At 39.9% G+C, this 25480-nt stretch overlaps 1 protein-coding gene across 3 annotated transcripts in view; it reads right to left on the minus strand.

Annotated features, from left to right (window-relative positions):
- sipa1l1 (signal-induced proliferation-associated 1 like 1) overlaps positions 1–25480 on the minus strand; it is a 101026-nt gene that overhangs the window by 21740 nt on the left and 53806 nt on the right. For all 3 annotated transcript variants that reach the window (XM_005938273.3, XM_005938272.3, XM_042222723.1), the window contains 8 exons: positions 12530–12655; positions 10379–11921; positions 9911–10133; positions 9382–9512; positions 6485–6673; positions 5606–5780; positions 3676–3779; positions 3175–3332 (listed from right to left, as the gene is read on the minus strand). In XM_005938273.3, the coding sequence (XP_005938335.1) occupies positions 3175–3332; positions 3676–3779; positions 5606–5780; positions 6485–6673; positions 9382–9512; positions 9911–10133; positions 10379–11788 (2390 nt within the window). In that variant the 5' untranslated portion in view covers positions 11789–11921; positions 12530–12655. The remainder of the gene's footprint in view (positions 1–3174; positions 3333–3675; positions 3780–5605; positions 5781–6484; positions 6674–9381; positions 9513–9910; positions 10134–10378; positions 11922–12529; positions 12656–25480) is intronic.

Consider the following 25480-nt stretch of genomic DNA (forward strand, 5'->3'; position numbering starts at 1 on the left):
AAGGATAAGGAACGAGAAAAGCAAGTGAGGAAGACAGAGAGGAAAAGGAGTGTTGGGGAATTGCTGCACTGTGAGGCTGCTATGTGATCCCTATGGCAGGAGGTTTGGTAAAAGAAATGAAAGAGCACATTCCTGTGGCTTTCGCTGATTTGTGGTCTTATAAATATCCAATGTGTGGGCAGTTCTGCTCTTCCAGTATCTATGACCTGCTGCCCACTGAGCCAGGCCAAGAAAAAGAACATGTCAATACCTGATGGAGTGCGAGATTGTGAGAGTGCGGATATGGGGAAGGTATACATTATGTTTTTGTCTACTTTAGGCAACTAATATTCAAAGCAAGGACTATTTTTGTTATCTAAAAGTTTTGAGGTTTTGTTTATGTAGTGACTTTTTAGCTAAGAGCCATGCAAAGAGTTTACAAGAATTCAAATTTGTGGGGATAAAACCTTTTTGAGAAATTCTAACCGTTTTATGCGTTTTATGAAAACCTTTTTTTTTCGCATTCCAAAGCCATTACATCACAATGTGATTGGTCAGCTGCAATTTCCAACAGTCCAGGATGGCAACATTATGCTGACGCAAGAACAATATTGTTAAGGTGCAGATGAATTTACCATTGAAGAGGAAATAAGTAACCGCACTAGTAGTTTCCAAATGGAGTGCTGAGACATATCGAAGAGCCATTCAGGCAGCTCCTGCATGTGTGACATATCAAAGTTTACGCTCGACTGTGAGGATGATAACAACAGCTGCGAGTTGTGGAATGAATCATTTTATTGTGTCGATCAAAACACAACTACGGACCACCACCTAAAGACGAGAGGAAACTATCTGACGGCGGCCAGCCTCATGGCTCCAGCTGGGGCATGAATGTCAACAGCCTCAGTGAGCGTGCAACATCTATCAGGAGAAGATGATGCACTTGAGAAACTGTGCCTTCTTCAAAGGGTGAATCAAAATGCGCCGTTACAAACATTCAGTCCGCTCATTGGCCAGATGTGTCTGGGGCGGGAGCAACAAAAGTAAATACAGTAAGAAGGTGTTTTGTTCTGGACTATTGGTGAGCACGAGCAGTCACCCATCCATGCTGACCGTTACACATCTATAGTAACTTACCGCATCCCAGAATGCAAAGCATACGTGGCTACAGGAAGTTTTTAGCTCAAACTCGCAACGTCAGATCACGTTCAAACTGTGGTGTGAAAACAAGTATCAGGATTTCTGTTATGTGCACACTTAATACTGGTCAAGCCCCATCAGTTATGTGCCTTAAGTCTTATTCCTTAGAAGCAAGATATTTAAAAAAAACGAGGGGTGATTCAAGATTTTTGCACTGTACTGTAAATACACTTGTGCCCACTTGACCTTAAGCCATGTAGGAAAGAGACCATTTTTCACACCTTTAAAATAAACTGTTACTCGAGCACTTACGTATCGCACTTCTCCAGTGAGGACGCATCATTTCTCTGCAGCTGTATTTTACAGAGGCTTTCAGCCTTGAAGACATCTGTAGATTTCTGCATTATTTTTTTTCACAGAGTGAACTCAAATTACCTAATTTCTTGATTACAGTGAAAATGCCAGTAGAATCCTTTAAAGGAAATCCTCCATCAGTTTTCAGTTACGCGTACAGTATCGCTTTCGGCAGCACTCTAATGCCTTTAGCTCATACACTAGGTCTTATAACAAACTCAGTTTGGGTTGCAGCCATCAAAATATCATTATTTGAGAGTAGCCTATTTTGTATTAACACGCAATTACATTTAACTGTACAAGATACTAGCAGCATTAGAGCAGTGAACAGAAAACACATCCTGGTTTACATTAAATGGGGTTACACACTATTTTATTGTACTTTGCTCTATTCATATCAAACAAAAGAAATTGTTTTTTTACACTTCCACTAAGAGCAGACATTGAGCGAGCAGAATAGTTATGTTTTGATCTCTAAATGCTTGAAAGCAGGTGCAAGGCCAGGTGAACCCAGAATTTTCCCACTTTCAAAATAACAAATTGAACAGAACAGTGAAGTAGTTCAATACCAAGTGTGTATGCCCCCGTCTTCATAAACCTTAAGAAAACAAACCAAAGCTTCAAAGCATTTAGGTCACCTTTGCTTAATATCTTATGACTCAGTCAATTTCCTGTGGTGACTATGAATCATAATTTATTTTTGAAAGCTGATGTTTCACCTTTATATGGTGTGCAGAAAACTCCTTTACACTTCAAAAAACTTAACTTGCGTTTGTGAGTCGCATAAGGCACATGTCAATAGTACTTGCTCTTCTTCTATTCAATTCATTATTGGCTGCTTTGTGTTTGTGTATGTGTGGTGCTGTTGTTTAGTAGTGAAGTAGCCCCATGGGGGACAATTAAGTCCTCACACAATGTGCTCTGACAGCAATTAAAACAGCCATTAGTGGAAGAGGGAGGCAGAGTCCTAGAGAGCAAGATAAGAGAGAATGACAGAAAACGAGATAAAAAGACAGAGCCAGGAATGAGCTAAATGAAATGCCCTTCAAATCTGAACAGCGCCGAACACGAAAGACTGCAAAGGCAGAATATAAATAATTACTTAAAAGTTATTTCAGACTTGTACATTGTATTTAATATTACACCCTCTCACAGCGGGGAAATAAATCGCGAGTCGTAGAGAGGGCTCTCAACACTCTCGGCCTACTCCATGATGAAACTGCAAAGGCAACGAGAGCCGTACAACAATCTGAGCAGAAGAATGAGAGCATTATTGTTTTTGCTGTGATGAAAAGTGAATCATAAATCACATGCAAGTCCTCAAATGCAGTATTTTTCCAGACATTTTGAAAAGGCAGGTAAAGCACTGGCCTTAGATAACCTCTAATGTAATGAAAAGACATAGAAGGGAATGTTCCAACTGACCTCTACAGCCCTTATTTTTTAGTTCAGTGTGTAGTTTTTCAACTCACCTTCCTTAACTATCACATTTTGACACTGTATTACTTTGAATAATGCCAGTCTGGACGTAACCTCTCCAGGTTCAAGTAGACTGATTCTCTTTGACTTGACCAAGTCTAAATTACAGCATCAAACCGGTTATTTTTGCACTGTTTAGGCTTCAAATGGGGCACAGGTTGAAAAGTAGTATGCAGCATTTTATTTACACGCAGTTTATTCTGGTGTACTCTTGAATCTCACCTGTAGGAGGTGTTTTCGGAGCAAGGGTTATGCGCTCGCACAATCACAAAGACGTGCTGAAAGTGTGAGCGGATGTTTTTAGGAGTGAAGGGGAGCGCCCCGGGTTCCTGGAACACAATCGTGACGATATCGTTCCCAATATGTCGCTTCCGCAGCAACTGGAAAACATTTTCAAAGACAGAAGCTAAAGTTAAAACATAATTAATTAGACATCTAGAGGAAAAAACAACAACACTTGAGCCACTGTTGTTTCGGCCTTTAAGGGTCGCCACAGTGAATTATCTGCCTCTATCTGACACCATCCTCTAGCATCCTCCTGTCTTACCAAACCTCTGCATGTCGTCCTTGACTACATCTATATACACAAAGAACAGGATCATGTTAACTCTAAAAATGTGCATAGCATGGATTACTACTTTCTCTAATGAAAAGTCACAACTTGCTGGTGGATCCAAAGGTATTTTAGTGTATCCAAGCTCTGAGCCCTGTAAATTAACATACCTGTTGCTTATTGTTGGGTGTGTATGGCAGCATGGTGGATACGTGGAACATGATCTCATAATCCTTGTAAGTAGTATACAACGAGTGGGTGCCAGTTGAGTCAGCTGAGAAGGAGAAAACTGCACGTAAATGTCTCATACTTCAGGAAAATACACCATGACAGGTTTGTTCAAGTACCCTAAAACTTTCTTCCCGCATGCTTGTCTCTACTATATGCTGTTCAGATGGCCCTAGAACACGCTCACCTCTTTACAGTCAGGGAGCCACTGCACTACCTCACTAGGCTGTTGATGTTTTCCATTTAGAGAGCCAAACAGTCACAAGGTATTTAAAGGCCGTACTTAAACAGCTACATTACCTCAATTAATTACACGCATTCATTAAGGAGGGCGTTGCATGGCTGTATTTAATTTGCTAGAGGCTACACATCCTGCAAAAATTGATTGGGGCAGTTTTTGTCTCACAGGGTATTGGGCAATGGCTTAGTTCATGCAGGGATAATATGGATAACATAATATCATACACAGACTTGGAAATGTCACAGAGGTAGCAAAAATAAAGTGGACATCAATTCTGTTTGGAACAAACACAGGTGGTCTGGCAAAGGAGAAGGGCACAACCACAGAGGATCAATATCAGTGTCCAAAAGAAAATACAGTAATCTGAAACTAAAGGCCATCTGTCAAATGTCTGAAGAAACATCTGAGGAAACTTAAGAATCGGTGAACGAAGACAAGGAAGTGAGGGGGATTTAATGGGACTGGAATTGAAAATGGGGGGAAACAGGATCAGAAATTTTTAAAACATGTATTCCATCTGCTCATAATTAAATGTTTTGAAAACTGCAAGAAATTTAGGTGCCAAAGGCAAGGAAATTAAATCAAGTTAAATGCTATAATAACTTACAACCTCAACAATTAATTTCACTTCTTACATTACATACCTTCATCCTAATAAAAAGTGTAATAAACATTTTATAAGGAAACAATGTATTTAGTACTAGTGCAGTACTCAAAGAAGAAAATCTATTATTTAGCCATCACTGCACGATCTATGGCTGTAAGAAACATTTGGACAGACTTCAGTTTTACTCAGCTCTCCTCCTGAAAAAACACAGTCTGGAGTATTTGCATCTGCTGGAGATTGATGACAAACTAAAATAATTTGCTAAAACCCTAATCATTGAGATGTTGACCAGTCAATAACCCCTCAACCCCACGTCACTACATAAAATTGTTTGTTCCCTGACTGGTTGGTAAGTTGGTACAAGAAGTTGCCCACAGCCACTAGGCCAAGTTGGATGAGAAAAGGTGTGCGGTGCTACACAAAGGGCAAACGCTTGTCAACTACTTTCTGAACAGTAGTCAAAAAAGTGCAACCAGAAACAAAGCCTGATCATCTCCAAAGTTAAAGTTGTGCTTTTTTGTTTCCCCTCTCCAGTTTCCAGTTTGGATCACACATTTTTCAAGTTTTACTACCACTCAGAGGCAAGTTGCCATCTTCTATCTGTTAGTGACCGAAGCAATCTAAATGAGGTTTTTGGTGCAGCAACCACTCCCCAACTGGTCAGAGAGTATACATTTTTCTCTAGCAATCAGAAGATGCCAGGTGGTCACTGACCAGTCCTTTAACATGTGAATGAGATCTAATGTGATTATCGCAATCAAGTTGAGGCACTGAACCCATGTGTGTATACACATAATCTAAAAGACTCTGACGACCCCCTGCATGCTCCAATCCATCAAATACTTGCTGGGCAACTGAACTCAGCACTTTTTGATCAATGCGAACGTCTATTTCGTGCGTGCCAATTTACTAATTTACTACCTGCTGTGCTGGATTAGACAGGATCAATGTCAGCGTAAGATCAAATATAAAGGTTCCCTCACACCCTCACTGGCACTTTGCAGTTTTTTGCAAATGTACATACTCTTTGTGTCCAGCTGAGCTCGATACTTGGTGAAGCCTTTTAGACGAACCCTCTCGCCCAGCAGATGGAGGAACTCCTCTAGTGCAGGCCCAGCCGCTTCGTTGTTGTACATCTCCTCCTCGCTACTCTGACCCGCCATGCAGTACATCACCCCCACCTTTCGCTGAAAACTCAGCTGCGGAGAGAACAAACATTATTCCAATGAAAAGGGGAGAAACAAATGGAGATTACTGTGTGGAAGTCATGTCAGAGTAACCATGTTGACATTTGAGGCAGGACTCATGTTGACATTTTAAGAATAACCTTGGGTTGTTCTGTAGTGATTTTGTGCCATTTTCCTAAGAAATCATGTTGACATTTTCAGAGGATTCAGCTTCTGATAACTGCATCAGCTTTTGAGTATATCTATATATAATTTTTTTTTTTTAAGGGTTATGTTGTGTGTGCATGCATCAACACACGTCGACACAGCATGCATATAAACATTTTCGTCTAAATTCCACATAACGGTCTGTGGGAGTAAATAAAGAGATACAGCAAAAATAAATAAAAAGAATTTAGTTCAACAATGATACATCCACTTCACAGAAAAACACCCACACACTAAAAAATTCATGAAATGCCAAATGACAATCGTTTGCTTTGCATAGTCAATAGTACAGGTTACCAGCTGCAAAAGTTCTTCGGCTCAAAGACCGATCGAATGCATGCACGAAAGGATCGCACTCTATTCAGCGGATGCCATGTCTGCATGACACTGTCTTTTCACTAAATGGAAAGCAGTAATCAAATGTGCTCAAAGGAATTAATCAAGCAGATTCATCCGGCCCATCATAACCCACAATCAAACCTCAAGACGTGCTCGCTGCATCTCCTTACCCCCTGCTCGTCCAGCTTCATCAGCTGCTCAGTGACCTTGGGTGTGTTGAGTGCCAGGCGTAAGCAGTGAACATTGAGCTCAGGCACAAGGTACTCCAGCACTTCTTTGAGGGGCAGGCCTCGACCTAGACCATGCTTGGACGTCGAAGGTACAGCATCTTCCAGGATGGAACCCCGCAGAGTATTCAGCTGGAGACCACCCATAATGCAGGAAAAGAACAACAAAAACACAATTGCAGGGGTCAAAGCCATTATGATTTTCACTTAAAAGAACAACAACAACAACAAAAAAAAAAAACCCCTAATACTCCATCCATCAATCTTCTTCCACTTATCGAGTTCACGGTTGTTGGAGCCTATTCTAGCCGATCAATGTCAGTATCGAATCAAACCATCAAAAATATCAAGATTTCTATTTTAACTTACTTAAAAAAGAAAAATGGAGTTTAACATGGTTCTAATACGGCGCACGAAACTCACAGAAGCATGAGTTTATAGCTGTTGCTAATTTCTAACCCTTGCTTTTAAATTCAATTACATAAAAGCACAATGCACTATAAATAGAAAACTACAATATGGCACAACCATTTGTTAATATTTAAGAAAGAAACAAGCTTTATTGGTCAGATACATGATCACATAGAGTACAACATGCAGTGAAATGTGTCGTGTCTGAGCTGTGGACAGGCTGCAGGCGTAGCCGCACCATTCCAGGGCTTGGTGTTTGGCATGGGGGGGCCTAGCCAGGACCTTTACTGGATACTGGAAGGGAATCGAACTTGCTACTTCCGCTCCAAAGGTGTGTGGTCTTACCGTAACACTATCCAGCTTAACTATTTGGTCACAGTTTTAGCAACCCTTTCACTTCTCCTGCTGATGGTGCAGATTAAATCATTTTCATGCTTTGTGCAGTTTTACACTGCTTCCATAGCTAATGGAGATTTGATTGGTCTATTGGTATTCATCACAGAATATTCAATGATTGAAATGAAATTCACTTTGATTTGGCTAAAACTGAATTGATTTCCACTTATCCCTCAATATGGGAGCATATTAACCTCTTTAGGTATCATATTTAAATATATCAAGTTAAAATGTGAAAGCTTTAATGCGCAGCATTTATGTTAGAAATTAAATGCATAGCGGGAAAATATGTAATATCGAGACACTGTTTGACTGCAATTCTATCTCTGTGCCAAAAGACTGTGCTTTGTGTTTTTCATAGCTCTCCATAACCTGCTCGTCTTGAAGCAGGCAGCACTCAAGCAAGAGATAAAAAAAAGAAAAAAAGAAAGAAGAAGAGTTAAATAAAGAACACCTAGGTTCAAAGAGAAAGCTGATAGTTTTAATCTTTTGCTCATCCAGTCTGTTAATGCAAATAAACTTGCTTCATAGCACACCCGTCAGATCGAGTCCAGATTAGTTGCTGCTTAGATAATTCTTCTCTTGGCTCTTCCTTCCTGCTCCACGCAGTGTGTTTGTTCTTTGTAACAGGCAACAAAATAACAACATGACTAGCTATCCAGCCCTCTGTAGAATACTAGTAACTCTATTTTGGGAAAACTGGAAGGAAGCCTGTGATGAGGCCTTAATCTATGCAATTAAATTCAGTTTAGGATCACACATGAAATTAATCTTTTTCCACAAAATCTAAAAACAGATATTTTTTCCCCACTCTCTGTTGGTACAGGGAAAGCAAAATGCAGAAAAGTGTCTGGCTAAGGGAGAAAATAAAATAAATAAATAAATAAATAAAATAAATAGAGTGGAGATTTTGCTGCTGTAGCTTTCAGTGTGAATACTAAGGCTTCGGGGTAAAAAAAGCTCAACGAGGACATCCATGAATAAATCAGGAAGACTGTTGAAAGTCCAGAATCTGAATATCTACTATCAACTAACAGCTGTTAGTCAGTAGTGGTCCCATGCCACTTGTGTGTTTTTGCCATCACGTGGTGTTTGGAAAGTCCAGAATTGCTGCCAGCGCACTCAGTACTAAACAAACCAAAGAAGAAAAGCACTTTAAACTTATCATGGGCAGTATTAAAAGGACAGTCGTCCTCTTTGGTCCCTGGACTTTTGTCTTCAACATTAGTGCAACCCACTCACTCCCACGCAGGCACACAAATATATCTAAACCTGTGAAGCTCCCTGCTCTGAAAATAGCAATTAGAGAAGAGACTGAGAGGCAAGAGAAGGAAAGAAAAATAGAGGAAAACATAGCACAGTAGGTCGTGCGTCATCCCAAGAGATTGCAAGGACTATTACTCATGGCACGCTTTAATAGAAAAGCAATGCTTTACCTTCTTCACTCAAATACCTCAGGTGCTATTTTAGTGTCGTTGAGCTGCAAAATGGCACAGCTCAGCCCTTCAAAGATGAAGGCTGACAAAGATGGTGGGTGGGTGTTCAGCTCAGCGAATAAGGACGTGCATCTATGGTTCTACTGTGTCTACTGATGGCAACAAGGGCTAGAGGGATTCACAAAAAAGTTGAGAATTTGGACTAAACAAATGGGAGGAAACTATAAAGATCAAATGGGCAGTAATTTAAGGTGGTATCAAGGAGCGGAGGCGGTAGCATCCTGAGCTGTATGCAACAGCCTTGAGCTGAAGCTTTTATAATGTCTCCCCCCAAATGGCTTCATCAATAAGCAGGGAGCAGTTCTTATATGTCAACTCCTACACAGTTTGAACTCATAAAAGCATTTCAGGAAGATCACTCAGGAGAGCATACTAAATACTGACAGATATATTCACATGAACTTTCACAGTGGGAATGGCTAGAAAAGCTACAAGCTTACCCTGGTGAATGAAAACATTATTAAAAAATAATAATTATATAACAAAATCGTGAACACGTCAGACAGATGGCACACTATTTGTCAGAATGTATGTTACCTCACTCGTTCTGAAAATGACCCTGTAGTTGTACTGCTGTCCATGGTCTTTGTGTTCCTCCAGCTTCTCCCTTCTCAGACTCACCGCCACAGGGCCCAGATTCTCATCTACCCCCAGGTAATTCCAGTGCTCTAGGGGTGAAAAGTATTGGGATTTCAGATGCAGACATAAATTGATGACAGAGGACAGGAGAGATAAAACTACAGAAAGGAAGAAAACCTGAGCAATTATTCCACTATGTGTATTGCAGCTGAGTTATATCAACTATTAAAACTTTACAGAACATTCGCACCTTTACTAATGACTCTTCGCTGGTTCCCAGGTTTTCTCACGTGTAATGCAGAATGAAGTACAACTTCTGCACCTTGTCTAATTAGTGTCTAAAACACTACAAATTGTATTTTTTCTGCCAATACAGTCCACAGCATTTGCTCTAAGACTAGAAACGTTCAGTAAGACAAATTGAAAAGCACCCACTAAAGTTTAAGAACTACAAATCAAAAAAGCCCAAACTATCCAATTTTCTCACCTCTGAGATAAAAGTACTTTCGGTAGTAATAGGCACCAAGGTCAACATGTTCCACAATGTATCGTTTGGACCTGTCGGCATGTTGACTAGGCCCGTCCTTGGAAGCCTCCAACACAGCCACACCTGCATTGGTAAAATGGGTAGTGAGGGTGGCATCCAAAGGGCCTTCTTCTGTACTGCCAGAGGAATTGCTTGAGCTCCCACCGCTTCCTATGCTTCCCTGCTGGAAGATTAATAAAAAGGAAAGGTAAAGCCAGCAAGCTGTAAACCACATCATCATATTTTTATCTTTACATCTTAAATATGCAGAAATCTGAGCGCTTTTCAGTGCATTTTCAAAATGCACATCTGCAGACTGCAGCATCAATATTAAAACAGCAGAACCCGAGAAACCGTTTTATATATTAAAATGCATTGCAATATTTGCATATATCTAAGAAAATATAATGACTACTCAAGCAGACCTACCTGTTTAACAGGAGAAATGTTCCTTTCCCCCTCTCCACCAATCTCATTCCTGAAACAAGGGCAGCTGAGAACCAAATCATTGCTCTTATCATCGCCAGGGTCCAAGGCAGGGTTGGTACCGCCTCCTGTCCCCTCCTTGCTTAGCTCTTCTTGGGAGCCACAAGGTGACCCATACACTCCACTCTGATTAGACGAAAGAGAGGACGAGGCCGAAGCAGAGGCGGCAGCTGCAGCGGAGGCACCAGTAGTGGTGTTTTTGCGTTTGGCTCCAGATTGCCGACTTTGAATCGCCTCATTGAGGTCAAAGAGTAGAGACTGAACATCAAAATGGGCAAATCCCTTTTGGCACGCCCAGGGTTTGGGAGGTGGTCCACTCTCATCCCCTTTCCCACCATCTTCAGCATCCGAGCCAGCCCTTGATGTGTCACCCTCCACCTTTACACTGCGCAGCTTACGGAAGATCGACTCTCCACCTGTTTCTGACTTTGACCTTCTCTTCAAATGCTTCTCTCGTTCCTTCAGCCGACTGGCAGGACTACCTCTGGCTGGACCTAAAGGTCCATCTGGCAGATCCAGAGCAGCCTGTTTTATGGGAGCAACAGTAAGGAGTTCTGTTAGCCTTTCTGGAGCTGGGCTTCGCTGATCCGGGGCCTCAGCGGACTGGTATCCCTTTAGCATATCAAAGAAGCTCTCTCCTGACACACCATGCTTGTCTATAGATGAAGTGCTGCCATATTCCCGGTGCATGGGTGTCCACCCGGAGAACGACCAGCCCTCGTTTCCATCCCCGTCGAGCTCACTGATAGTTATATCACTGTTACTGCGTTGGCGGATGCGTCTCATGCCCTTGCGAGGGGAACCCAGATAGCCATCCGGTGACAGGAAGCGATTGTCCTTTCCCTTGCTTTGCATCTTGCTCTTTAGTGTGTTGTGGATGTTGCGCAGCATGGATGAGTCCTGTGGGCTTATCAGGTGACCCAGCTTGGCTGACAGATTGCTATGGGCTGTGACGGCTGACACCCCCCCTCCTCCACTCCCACCACTCCCGCCACTACCTCCTCCACCACCTCCTCCCCCTCTTTCAAGTCTTTCTCTATCTCCACTTCCTGACCCTGAAGAGCTAGTGGTGTTGGTAGAGCTGGGTGAGTCTGTTTCCACAGTGATGTGCCAAACACCCCCTCCTCCCCCATCTTTTCTTGGTGGCCAGTCAGCTACACGAGCCCGAACCCCCATCTTTGGGACACCAGGGTTGGTGCCCGTGGTTGAAGAAGAGGAGATGTGGGCGCTCTCACTGCGAGGTGGTGGTGCCCCTCCATTAGGCAGTCGCAGACGACGAGTGTAGAACTCATCGGTAGCCGACACCGAGCCCCCAACTGAGCGCTCTGTTTGAGAGCGCTTCAAACTGGTCATGACGGAGTCGGGAAATGGTGTTGGGAGGGGAGATGGGAGGGAAAGGTAAGGATGGGGTGCTAATGAGATTAGATTCGGGTCAACATAACGGCCACTGAGTGAAGTGATTCAAGAGGCTAAGGGACATTTAGTGCTGTGGAAACAGAAAAGGAAAAGTAAACAGGAAAAATTCAATATTTTCTTTAGTAATATAATAGTTATTGTAGACCAATATTTAATAACTATAGTAGTATAGTTATCATAGTTGTTAAAGCTTAAGAACCAATGGAAAAATGGCTGAGTTTGAATTTTACAGGTCAAACACTGAGCCTTCAAAAGGTTTAATTAAAAATTGCAATATACATATTAAATTCAACACTTATCAATAGTTGCATCGCAATACTTGGGACATTAAGAGAAAGTTCACCAAAAAAATCTAATTTATATTTTATACAAGGTGCATACAATGGAACTAAATGAGAATTGCCTTACAGCAGCATTGGATTACTGAAAACATAACCCAAAAAAATAAATAAATAAAAATGGTCCCAAACAGAGAACTACATAAAATCATTGTAGGAACCCAGAGAGTCCATCTCTTTGGGGGGATTTTGGACACCATTACATTCATGAAAAGCCTGTCATGTCTGGAGACGATATGCCCAATGGTCAGCTTACACGAAGACAATCTAGAAGGATAAATGGCGCTAATGATTTTAAGCATTTAAAAAAAAAAAAAAGGGGGGGGGGGGTATTTTGTACCTCTACAGTAGTGAGTCTTGATGAAGAGAAATTAGTTGATGGCCAACTTTTATTGTTGAAGACTCTTACAAGCAGTCTGCTTAGGAATCAGGTGACAGGGGACTCTTTCTATCTGGAACTCGGCAACTGAGAAGAACAGTAGTGAGAGAAAACAAAGCAAAGACAAAAGGAAACCGAAGACAAGTCAGATTACAAGGCAAATTACATTCAGTGCTACATACTCTTTAGTATTACATTTCTTTCAGATACTCTACTGCAGTAGTAAAGAAATAGGAAACTATGGTATTTTTGTGAAATTTTGAGATCCTCATATACAGCATACAGAATATACTCTAGGGTTTAGAGTCTATCCATTTTTACTGCAGTGTCAAAGATTAGATCCCCTGTTATTTAATTAACAGCTACGTGAGAGCCTAGTAATTTTACACATCAAGCCCAGTCTGCTATCTAGTCATAGGGAGTATCTCACAGCCTGTAAAGTTGAGAATGAAGTCTCCTCAGGCTCTTTAGAGTACATTAACCAGCAAAACCCTTTTTCCAAAATTGGAGCTTCTTAGCTTAGACTTTTCAATGTGTTCTAAAACTACCAGGGTATTCAACAGCAAAAGTCTTTAAAAAATGCTATATTTAAAAATATCTTTAAAATATTTTTTTTCCCCCCTTTCTCTTTATGCAATTGTGGATGCCCAATATTAACACGACAAATATTAAAAACATTTTAAAAAAAGCTTAAGCTTCAGCCTGCTCTAAAGTAAACTCCTCTTACTTCAGACAGTTTTTTTCCTTCTCTTGTATACTCATTATGTTATAGATCAGCAGGATTAATATGGCCATGTCCACCGCAGAGCTCTGGCTCATTGATAGTGGCAGGCAATCAGGACAAAGTTAGGTAAAGTTAGATTGTTTGGCAAAATGAATGAACTTGGGTGCTGGACCAAGTTGCAGTGCAAGGCAAGTAAACATTTTTTTTGAAATGTGGATCATGCAAAAGTACTCTACTAGACATTATTAGGTTAACAAAATATCTATTAGATAACTAGAGCCACTTAAGTACCTTAAGGATGGAGATTAAAGTAATACAGCAGGGGGGAAAAAAAAACCTCACAGGATGCCACAGTAAGGATGGGCAGCTCATTTAGTCAGTCAAACACAATGTGGCAGTAATTGCTTTACAGCACTATTCACAAGTTTAACAAGGACCAGCTTGCTTCAGTATGTGCTCGTCTACTGGTGGGTCCATAATAATGCACCACTTCTCCCTTTCAGACCACATTCTGAATCACCATGGTGATACAGAGTTTTGTACGGTGCATGTTTTAGTAAGTGTGTGTGCGTGTGAGAGAAAGAAGAGTGGGTATTGATCGCTTCACACAGAACTCGCTGTGAGCAGTTTTCATGAAATTACCTTTTCTTGGTTTGTGGATTAACTGGGAAAACCACAACAATAGGTGTAACAGAGTTGTTGAGCGTTTTGAGTGTAATCTTTAATGTAAGTGGAACAAACACTGTGGATCGCTAACATGATTCATGGTTATGTCACAAATTTCTCCATGTCTTTAAAACGGCCAAACCATCTACGTGGTTCAGCTCCAAGTAGAAATTAAGATCTTTTTAATATCATCTGTAATCTAACTCTGATCTGAAAAAGATCTATGGTGCTTTGGTGTACTACAGAATCTGCTCAGTTTCCCAATGCTCACTGAACACCAAATTCTCTTTCATTTCACTTAAGCATATGTGTGTTTGAGCACAAGTATCTATTTCCCTTACACACATAATGAGGAGCCAAACACTAAGGGAACATTTTGGATTTCCTAAAGAGGCCTCTCTATTTTCTGCAGATTGTTTTGGGACAAAAAAAAAAAAAAAGAAAAAATTCTCAATTGTCTTGTCTCCATTGGTGCATTAGTACAACTGTTTTCAAAGGGGTTACAATGATTTGCAAATCACCGCGTTTTACTTTTATTCATTTTTTCCAGAAACACATTAGTAGAACAGATATACAATCATCTTGGGTGCTTTATAAACAGTTTCAAATGTCTCAAAAGAGAGCGAACTGTGAAACTGAAAGAACATAAATATAGATGAACCTCCTGCGAGCGATTTTCTTCTATGCCAGCAAAAGCTTGTCAAACTTTTTACTTCATTGGAAATATCAAAAATCAGTACGACGCTGGCATACTTTCAACCCACTGTAGACCAACATCGATTGGTTCAACTTTTTCCCCACCCGAGGCTCCTTTAATTAAACTCAAATGAACAGATATTCTCCCATTAACCAAAGCAGAAGAAGGGGCTGAGTAACTGTAAGACTGTTTCCCAATATTCAGACACATTTTGGTCCTATTACAGAATAAACTGGCCATTGCGGCTCTGTTTGCAGTACAGTAATCCCTGCAGTACTTCAATTGTCATTCCAAAATAGGAGATCTCTCGCTTCTGTTGTAGACTGTCTGACTGATAAAGGCCCTTGTGAATGAGGACACTGCTTGCACAATAACACCCAATCCTGAGGCTCATTACAAAAGTATGTGGATACAAGTTGATAACATTACTGACCTTGAAGCTAATCATAACAGGCTTCTTCTACCAAATAAGAACAAATTTCAATTTTTTCTTATCCAAATTAATGCAAACAAGAGAACAAGTGGATGTTCTAATCCACAAGCTGCTTAATTTGCACAAAATCCGCTGGGTTGATATTAGGCTAAAAATATTTTTTATAATTTTCTCATTTATATACAAATCTTGTTGACAACTGTTTTACATGTTCTGTTGTTACACAAAATCTGATTATGAATAGTTCTCCACCACACTCCTGCTTATTTTTGATCATTTCTGCAGAACATATCCTGGGTAAACAGTCCCATTATCCATTTGGCTGTGCAGAGGTAAAAACAAAGCACACATGCTGGTATTTTGAACATATTCAATCATTCAAATCAGCACTGTCACATCAGCTATCACCATCAAAAACAGCACATTTGTTTTTACCTCCCGTTCCACAAAGTCTGCTATGAATCAGTGTCGTCTCCAAGATACTACCACTCAAAAACTGTATCCCAAATAACTAGCTGCAGAGTGCCCTTCACTTATTCCACAGAGGATTGCGTAGTACTTTAAAAAAAAAATGAGTTGGATAGTATGTGGAGGAAAAAAAAAAAAAAAAAACAGTGAAAGAGTTTCAGAACTGAGCAAACAGGAAGAGGATTAAACTGTATGCTTGGCTGGAAGACTGGCAATTCAAAATGAATGAATGTGGCGTTGCACGCATCTATGCAGCCACTGAGGACCAATTATACTGACAGATACTCAGTAACCTTTAGCAGTGTCTAAATGAGGTCGATTCCTGAGGTAAACGCGCAGCATCCTTGGCCCAGTGAATGTAATGGCTGCTGATGTTATCTGTTGGCCCAGCTGGCAGGAAACTGTCAACAGAGGGACTTATTTACTTCTTACAAATGATAGTGGCTGGGACCCCAAGCACATTATCACACAGTGAAAGCGGATGTGTAATATCATATCAAGCACTTGATTTTAAAGATAAAAATCTAGAGATTTACACGAGAGCAAGTTCAATTCTCTACAGTGGGAATTTTGCACACAAAAAAAACGAACCCAAAAATAAAATTGAAAAAAAAACAAAAAAAAAACATGATTTTTAATTTGACTGTTGTGCATTTGCAGATGTCTTACAGCTTAGTCACTGTAAATTTCCATAGTAGGAATCATTACAATGGCTAGTACTTTGTTGTACATACAGACATAAATGTGTCGAGACGTACTTGGAAAAATGTAAACTAACTGCAATACTGCAGATTTACTATGTATTATAATAAATCAGATATCATAGGGTGAGAGGCGGGGTACAACCTGGCCATTTTAGAATCACCAATAAACCTAACCCCACTAACTTAATTTCTTTGGACTGAGGAGAGAAGCCGGAGTACCCAGAGAGAACCCGTGCAGAAACGGGGAAAACACACAAAGTCCACACAGAAAAGCCCCAGTCAGATGATGGATTTGAACCCAGGACCTTCTTGCTGTGAGGCAATTTGTTAGCACTGTTAAACAATCATTACCATTTATAAAAGAAATAGTATTACTGGCATTAGCATTGTGACATCATTACCATGGAGAGAAAAAAAAAAAAAAAAAAAAAAAAAAAAAAAGCAGGGTTTGTTTTGGCTCAGAATGGCTGTGGGGATGACTATGTACAGAGGTACAATGAGCTAATAACATGGGTTTTTTTTTTTTAAGAAGACAAGAAATGATTATAATTCTGTAATTCTGGTGATTTTTCTTTTCCTCCGGCTCAAAACCTCTGAGGCAACAAAACCATGAACAGGGGCGTTGGCTGCTTGTTATCACTGGGTGCACCCTTTAAATATTCCTGTGTTCTGCTACAAAAAAAACATTTCTGCTTTAAAGTAACATTCAGAATGTGGAAACCCCTTTGTTGTAACCCATTAATTTATCTTGAATTAAGCAGTCAATGTTTGGCGACTGGCAGTTACGGCCCTTTCCAAGTAAACGCTCCACATCATTCCAATAAAAGTTTCCATGAGGATTTCAACCTGGAGTTAGTGTAATTGTCTGAATAAGTAATCACTTAACAGTGACTTCAGTGTGACCTCATTACCAGTCAGAGATGATATGGTTTGAAATTCCCCCGAACATTTCCTGCAAAGAATTATGTAATGCTCTACCAATTATTGTGGGTACAAACGTCACGTCTAGAACAGATGGTTTGTTGCATTCACTCCCACACATATACACACTTCCTTTTATATGGTGAAGTGGCTGATGAGTGTAGTTGTCTGTCATTCAATAAAAATAAACCAACATGAAACTTCTCATTGAAGTAATACTGCAACTTGAGTTTTGTAATTGGAACACGTCAGCTATGTGTGACATCAGATGAAAACCATTAGACACATTTTTTATTTTTTCAGCGGTGCATGTTAAAAAAATAAAAAATGGTAATGATCACCACAGCTGATGTGTTCTAACTATAGGATGTAAGTTAAAGTGTTACTACGAGTGTCTACACTCAGTGGTAACTTCGCTTCTTACACTCTTAAACTGCTTGTTTTACACAAATATCTAATCAGCCAATCACATGGCACTAACCCAGTGCATTTAGGAACAGTTCGAACCAAGCATCAGAATGAGGAAGAAAGGCGATTTAAATAACTTGGAATGTCGCATGGCTGTTTGTGCCTGTCTTTGCTGGTCTGAGTATTTCAGAAACTCCCCACACAGCCATCTCCTAGGTCTCTCGCCAGAGAATGGCCTAAAAAAGAGAAAATGTGAGATGAAGTTCTGAGTCAAAATGCTTTGTTGATGCCAGAGGTCAGAGAAGAATGGCTGACTGCTTCTGTCACTTTATGACTACTGCAACCATCTTCTGATGGCTGCTTCCAGGAGGATAACGCATCACGTCACAAAGCTCAGATCATCTCAAACTGCTTTCTTGAATGTGACATTGAACAGCTGTACGATGCCGTCATATGATTATGGACTCAAATGTCTCCAGCCCCTTTCTGAATCTATGCCCTGAAGAAATAAGGCAGTTCTTAAAGGGGGGCCTACCTGGTAACAGCAAGATGTACCTAACAAAGTGGCAAATCAGTGTAGATGTTAATATTTAACTGGGCTAGTTAGTATAGTAAAATAATGTATTAGCAAAAACACTGATGAAGAATAAATAAAACTATGGAGTATTAAATATTAATATATATATTTTTTTTAATGTTTCTGCCAGTCTAAAGTTGCCATTAAGCAGTCCAGGTGTGCCGGTGACTGTCACTGTGAGACTATTAATATGCTTCAGTGCACAGCGAGTCATGCACCTGAATATTACAGAGCAGATGAGTTCTCACTGACTGATGGAGGCTAGTTCTGCACCATGAAAGGAGACCGTTAAAGAGGCGGCACATAAAGTTTAGGAATAAGTGCATTGAGTGTGAATGGTATGGTATGTGTGTGCATGTGAGCAGATCAGGTGCAGAGAAACGCTACGATTTGTTTCTTCAATCCATTCAATTAGTATTTTCAGAAAGGTACAAAGAAAATTAATAGTCTCCATTCTTTAATCAACCTGTATTGTGTAGAAGAAAATGGATAGTTTTCCCAAACCTGTGTTTAGCAAAGATACTCTAAGTACCTTCCAATCAGAGACCAGACAGAAGTGTGGAGGCAGAAGATTTAAGAAAACCATAAAAGAAAAGAAAAAGAAGAAAAAAGAAGCATAACTCTCTAACTGTGATGTTTTTCTGTTAGTAGATATTTGACAATTGCACACCTGTTTCCCCAGACAGACATCATTACTACACCAACTGGTGAGTCAGGTCAAGTCACGTCATGTTTTTCTACGTCCTGACAACGCATATTACGTTATGTCTCAATGGTTTTCACAGGCTCAAAGCAGAAACAGTTTCTAAGCCAAAGCTTCAAGCTGCAGGCCTCTGGACTTGCAGTATATAATGGGGAAAACCTACTGAGCGTAAATTCAAAGAGATATTGCTTCCTGGATGGCTCGTGGTGCAATGCAAGCCTAATGTGAGCAGTGCCAATTACAAATAACAGAAAGAGAGAAACACTGACTTAATCTTTGACAGCATGTCCTTTTGTACACCAGGTGCCAAAACACTGGTGGCATCAGTGTGACCACTGAGGCAAGTTGGTTGCCTCAACCAACTGGGGTCCAGATTATGATGCAGACATTTAGTTTGCATTTCCATGTCTCCCTCTGTCTGTCTCATAAGTTAAACAAACAAAGCAAACAGAGAGATAATGAGCGCTGTTGCATCACATTCTTGTTTTCTCACCCATGTCATCTTTCCCAGGCTCAGCAGCATTACATACTCCAACTTTCATTTGGTTTAAACCTTCTGCCAATGTGGCCCGACAGTTTCAAATATTTTGAAACTTCCTGAAGACTTCAGCAGTTTAAAAGTATATAAAGAGACATTTTAAAAAGTAGCACTGATGGTTTTAAGTGTTCTCAGAAATCACAAACATGTCAACAATAAGAGTTCTGCATAAATGATGTCCCCTAAACAACGAAATGTGTGCTTGTCACACAGTAACAGTCATGACCTACAGCACTTTTGAATACTATAGAGCTGTTTGAAAGGTAAACAGCTTTTCATCTCAGCCTGTCTGAGCATAGATGAGGAAATGCTAGGCCAAGACACAGAGAAGATAAGGAGAAAAAAATAAATAATAAAATCAAACATTCTCTTTGAAAGCTGCCAGGCAGCAGGCAGTCCAAAGTGTTGGAGTTTCTGCTCAGAGCCTTTCAAAGTGAAATTGTAATTGTGTGGAAAGATAAACGTGGTTTGCAGATTTTTTTCTTTCCTCCCTCTGCAGAGCTTGGTGGTGAGCTTGGGGTCTCCTCTCTTGCTCACTAAAATGTAAGAGGGGACTTTTGAGAGCTCTGAAGGTATTCTTATAGTTTATTCTACAGCGCTTCCACTTCCCCAGCTACCACAGAATAACAGTGGAAGGCAGAGAGCAGCATTGAGATTTGAGTGATGAGAGAGGGTCTGTGTGTGTATGTTAGCAATAGTTACAGCAATGGGCAGTCACTTTAATGCTGGAATATATGCATTCTGCTCAGGTTCTAGGTATCTATGAGCTTTATTTTTTAACACAGATAAAAATGACTTTGGTAGATAGCACAGGTGTTAAGGCACCAGTATACCTGCCTCCGGTGACTGCGCCACCATTTCATTGAACAGATTTACTCAATTTCACTCAATTTTGCACTCAGTTCTTATGAGGCCATAGGAGTAATGGTGTCCTTAGCAAAGCCACACCTCCTGCACTGTGTGTTGTAATCTTCACTTTACTGTTCTAAAGTTTTGGCCATGCGTGCATGTTAGTGCATGCGAGTCGCTCCCTGTGAAACTGCTGCCTCTCCCCAAATTTACAATGAGACTTGGGAATTTTCACACCTATAGCTTGTTTGCTCTGGCCTGAATTAGATGGTGAGTTTGTTTTTACAACACAGAAATGTCCAAGCAAAGCAAAATGTGTAAGGAAAAAACCATGCGAACAGTAAATACAGAAGGAATCTCCTGTTTTTCTGGTGCATGTGTGAGAAACAATGTTAGTAAGGCCATGGTTCATTCCCCGCCTGGATACTACTTCTATTATTTAGGTTTCTGTAGTTTGCATGGATCCAAGAATACAAAGCATAGCCACAAGGTCCTTTATACCTTTTAGAGCTTCTATCAGCTGTTGGTAAAAGAAAGAGAAGACAGCTCCCCCCCCCCATTCTCTGGATTTCATGACTTTACCGTTTTTAAAACTACTCTCACCTTCAGTTGTTTACCCGATTTCCATGTACTTGTGTTTACTCATTATAGCCGGCTGCGTGTGAACAGCATTAATCATCATTAAGGGCTCTCCTTGTGGCGTAGCTCAACTTACTCACCAACCTCTGCCTTTCTGTCATCAGCAGAGAAAGAACCAAGAGAATCACTAATGTATTTTCACAGTTACATTATGGCGGGTGGATACATTAACAGAAAGGTCTGACATACTGGGTTGCCTGGGTGAAAATTCTATCTTATTGTACAAAAGTCACTGGAAGAATAACAACGTATCTGGTGGAAACTCAGAGAATGTTGCACATCATCACAGATCAGAGATTCAGATTGTTTTTATCTATTATGCTGGTACTTGAGCGTGTTATTTACTGGCTCTGAATGCCATACATCAAAAAGATTCACAGTAGATTTACAGTATTGGTTAATACAATGTGGTTTTCAAGTACCACATGTAGCACACTGTATAATTAAGCTTTTAACAGATTAATTAGGAGAGAGCGACACCTTAACTACTTAGGTTACTTAGGAGAAACTGACTTAAGTGCCACTTATGCTTTGATCAGATAGTAAACTGTCTACATCCTACTAGCTTCCTAGTGCAAATAACCTTGTAATGCCCAATTGCGCCATTTATCCAGGCTTCACCATCATCTATGCCAAAAACAATATTTCACTTGAGAATTCCTCAGAAGCAGAATACTGTGTGCTGCATGTGAGAAAGAATAAGTTAAGACCGCATCCTGACCAGATTCTCTAAACACTGTCCTGAGGTCATTAACATGCCTTGAAAGCAACACTCAGAGCTTTCCTACATCCCCTGCATGCAAGCATGTGTATACATGTTTGTATTTGTCCCACAACTAAACATCAGAAACCAACTATGCTCTTGGACAGTCAGGAATTTTGGTGAGGTACCAAATGGGGGTTTTAGCATAAAGACAAGTCAGGTAAGTCACCAACTCTATATATGACCATAACTGCTGATTATAGCTAAATTTATTGAAGCATAGTATCCATTTTTAGTTTATGAAATGATCTCAAATAGTAGGAATATTCAAAGATATTTCTCAAATAAGGCAACAGACTCAATGCCTTTAGCGAATGTGGACCACTTGTGCTTACGAGCAAAGTCAGCCTCCAGAGGTCCATTCTAAGCCAAGAAATACCCTGCCATCGTGTGCACTTTAAAATCACACAGGACAGCATCTGGGTCATGCAAGTTATGATGAATCAGGTCCATTAAGCCAATTGCCCTCATGAAATGTTGGTCTATTATTCATGCAAGCAGAGACGATTTTTCTGAGGATAAAGGGTGGTTAGTTAGTAGCAAGCTACAGTGACTTTTCTTTTAGGTGTATCAACTTGACTCGTACTTTAACTCCTCTCTTGTCTTTGACTTATGAGCATTTTTTACTTTTCATATGTGGTCATTCATACATGACTGAAGTTAGACTCAAGTTAGACTTACTTAAAACAGCATCCTTCAATGTGAGTTTAAATAATATTACAGCAAACCCAGCAAAGATAGCTCGACATTTGCACTGAAAGTACATTTTATTGGTAAGATCTGTCGCAACATGCAATACAGGTATTAGGTATTGTTATAATAATAACATTATTATCATTGAATAAAAATTAATGTAACAACAAGCTGTAGATTACACATTTATGCTCTGCCTAACTTTGTTTGCATCCAGCTGATGTGTTCATGACGTTCCAAAAGCAAGAGAGAAGTTCTTTACATTTTTAATTTTTATTTATCAGCTGATATTTGAAAATTATTTACATACGTCAGCTGATAATATCAGCCCTAATAATATCGGTCGAGCTGTAATAAACTACTCAAATTTTATTTCCAACTTCCCAACAATCCATGAGACAGATGTAAAAAATGCATGCATGCATACATTTATTAAATTCCACCTGTATAAGTATAATGTAATTAGTGTTGGAAAGCTTAATCATAGACAAAAACCTGCTAGGGGGTGATACCTGTGGATGCAAAAAGACCTGCGATCCCATAGCCTATAAAGCTTTGTGGCTTAATCCTGCTGAGTTTGTGGGCTCACTCACACATTTAGCGTCACACTGAATACAAAACAAATTCGATTTTATAATAGAGTGTGGTTTTAAAGCCAGACCTGCCGCCTTCTCATTACATGTGGTTTCAAAATAGTAAGATGGTGATGACAAAAATCCTGCAGCCACCTCAAAGTAGCTACAACCATCTTTTATACTGTCTGTGTGCTTGATCGGTTTTCACAGACAGTCATGTTTTATATACTGATTTTACAAAAATTTGTGTTGCTAAATCAAAATAGTTGAGTTGTTTTCATTTGATGTGTGATATGTCGAGCCACAGTATCTACTATTACTTCAAAAGTAATTACTTAAAGAAAAAAAATCTCTTCATTGCATTGCCTGAAAATCAGTTATTTCTGTCACTCTTTCCTGCAAAATGCATACTGTCACACCTTGTTCAGTCTAGTGTGTCTACATAAAGATAATAAATAAGTAAAACACTGAAGAAGGCACACGCAGACAGACTTCAGGTCCTATCTGAGAGGTTCCAATCCATTTACCATAGCCCTACAGTGCCTAAAATAAGCAACTAAATCTACCGAAGGCATTACGTTTGATGGCAACTGTACACGCAATAGCTGCAAGATCTGAGAGTGCTTTGAATACTAGCAAAACTACATATTTGAACATGAACTTGAAATTAAATAAAGTTAGTTAATCTAAATAAATCAAGGAGTGAAGTAGCTTGCACTGATAAACATTTACCACATTCAGTAACTCTGGCATTAATGCACAAAATGTCGTCATCATCATAATACAAACTGTTCGGCTGCTTAGCGTTTAAGATGTCGTTTTCTGCCCTGCAACTTGTCTCAGCCATTCTAACTTCAGTAGTGAGGGTGGCATAGATAAATATGCACCCATTAATCAAGTTTAATTTGGCTTTATGTGAGCAATCCAGCTCGTTTTGATGTTGTTGACAGCAAAAGTCCATTTAAAGACACGTTTAAAGAAACCAGGCAAATAGATCAGTCTGCAGTGCACAGACAGCAGCAATGAAGCTGCCTGGTCTTCTGCAACTGCCACCTCCACACCACCGCCAACAGCCCACTAATCTGTGCCAATCAGATGACGCTAAACAACCATTTGTTGTTGAATTGGGCACCAGTACACGCCCCCTCCTCATTTCAACAGCCACTGCAGACCCTAGCAAAATGCTGGCAATGTAGCAAATGCAGGCACAGCAGTGAGGGTGACAGAAATAGCAGAGTGGTGAATAATAGAGAAAAAGAACTGTGGTGTAATTAACATGGTGGCTGGGGGCTGATAGAGGGGCCGTACAGAGATAAAGAAAGGCACTGAAGAGAGGGTGCTGTGAAAGAGGATGTAGGAGAGATATGAAGAGAAAAGATGAGAAATTAAAAGAATAAAAAGAGTGAAGAGAAAAGTTCTGGAAGACAAAAGCAGAGAAGCAACTTGTAAGAAACAGGGTAGGTTAGAGAGGAAAACAAACTAGGTCTCTGTCATCTAATCTAAAAAAGTAAATAAAAACACTGGTAACTGGCAGAACTGTCATATTCAAATTATGTGGCTTGATTGAGCAACAATCCCACAAAATCAACAACTATAAAAATATAAAGCGCTTTCATGCGTAGTTCCAAAGAAAATCCCAGCTGCTGCTTAACAAGACAATCCAACATATCAGAGAACTGTGGTACACAATAGCTGTGAAACTGAGGGAGACAGAAAAGGACAGAAACGGAAATGTAGATAATTACACGTTTCCCAGCAGCAAGTACAACTCAACATGATCTCGCTTGCTCTGGTTCAATTCTGCAAAGCAAGAGGATCGTTTAACTGGTGACAAGTCATGCATTTGGATATGAAACAAGCCTACTGAGTAAATTAGGACGTCTTGTTTTCCACTGCCTCACAGCACAGGTGACTTATTTAAAAAACAGAGAGAGCCATGGATTGCAGCCATCAGAAACGAGCTGCAGATTTCCAAAATGGCGCAGCTCTGCGTGGGCAACAGTGAGCTAGAACAGCACTGCAGTAAGAGAGGAGTGAGTAGGACTGAGAACGAAAGCAGCTCGCTCTCCAGTACTTGTTATATGTGGTAAACATGTAAGCCGAAAGAGGAGGATAGAGAGAAACGCAGATAGCAGTTCTGTACATTCAAATGCTGTTGTTTTCTGTTGTTTTCATTCAAATTCCATTGTTTTCATTCAAACTCTGTTCTGTACATTCAAATTCCGTCGTTTTCATGTTAATTCTGTTGTTTTCATGTTAATTCTGTTGTTTTCATTCTAATTCTGTTGTTTTCATTCTAATTCTGTTGTTTTCATTCTAATTCCCTTCTTTTTATTGCAATTCGTTGTTTTCATTCAAATGCTTTTGTTTTCATTCTAATTCCGTTGTTTTGATTCTAATTCTGTTGTTTTGATTCTAATTCTGTTGTTTTGATTCTAATTCTGTTGTTTTGATTCTAATTCTGTTGTTTTGATTCTAATTCTGTTGTTTTCATTCAAATTCCATTGTTTTGATTCTAATTCTGTTCTGTTCATTAAAATTCCGTCGTTTTCAT

Source organism: Haplochromis burtoni, unplaced genomic scaffold, assembly GCF_018398535.1.
Source record: "Haplochromis burtoni strain Fernald_Lab_line unplaced genomic scaffold, NCSU_Asbu1 Contig_92, whole genome shotgun sequence".
Taxonomy (NCBI): domain Eukaryota; kingdom Metazoa; phylum Chordata; class Actinopteri; order Cichliformes; family Cichlidae; genus Haplochromis; species Haplochromis burtoni.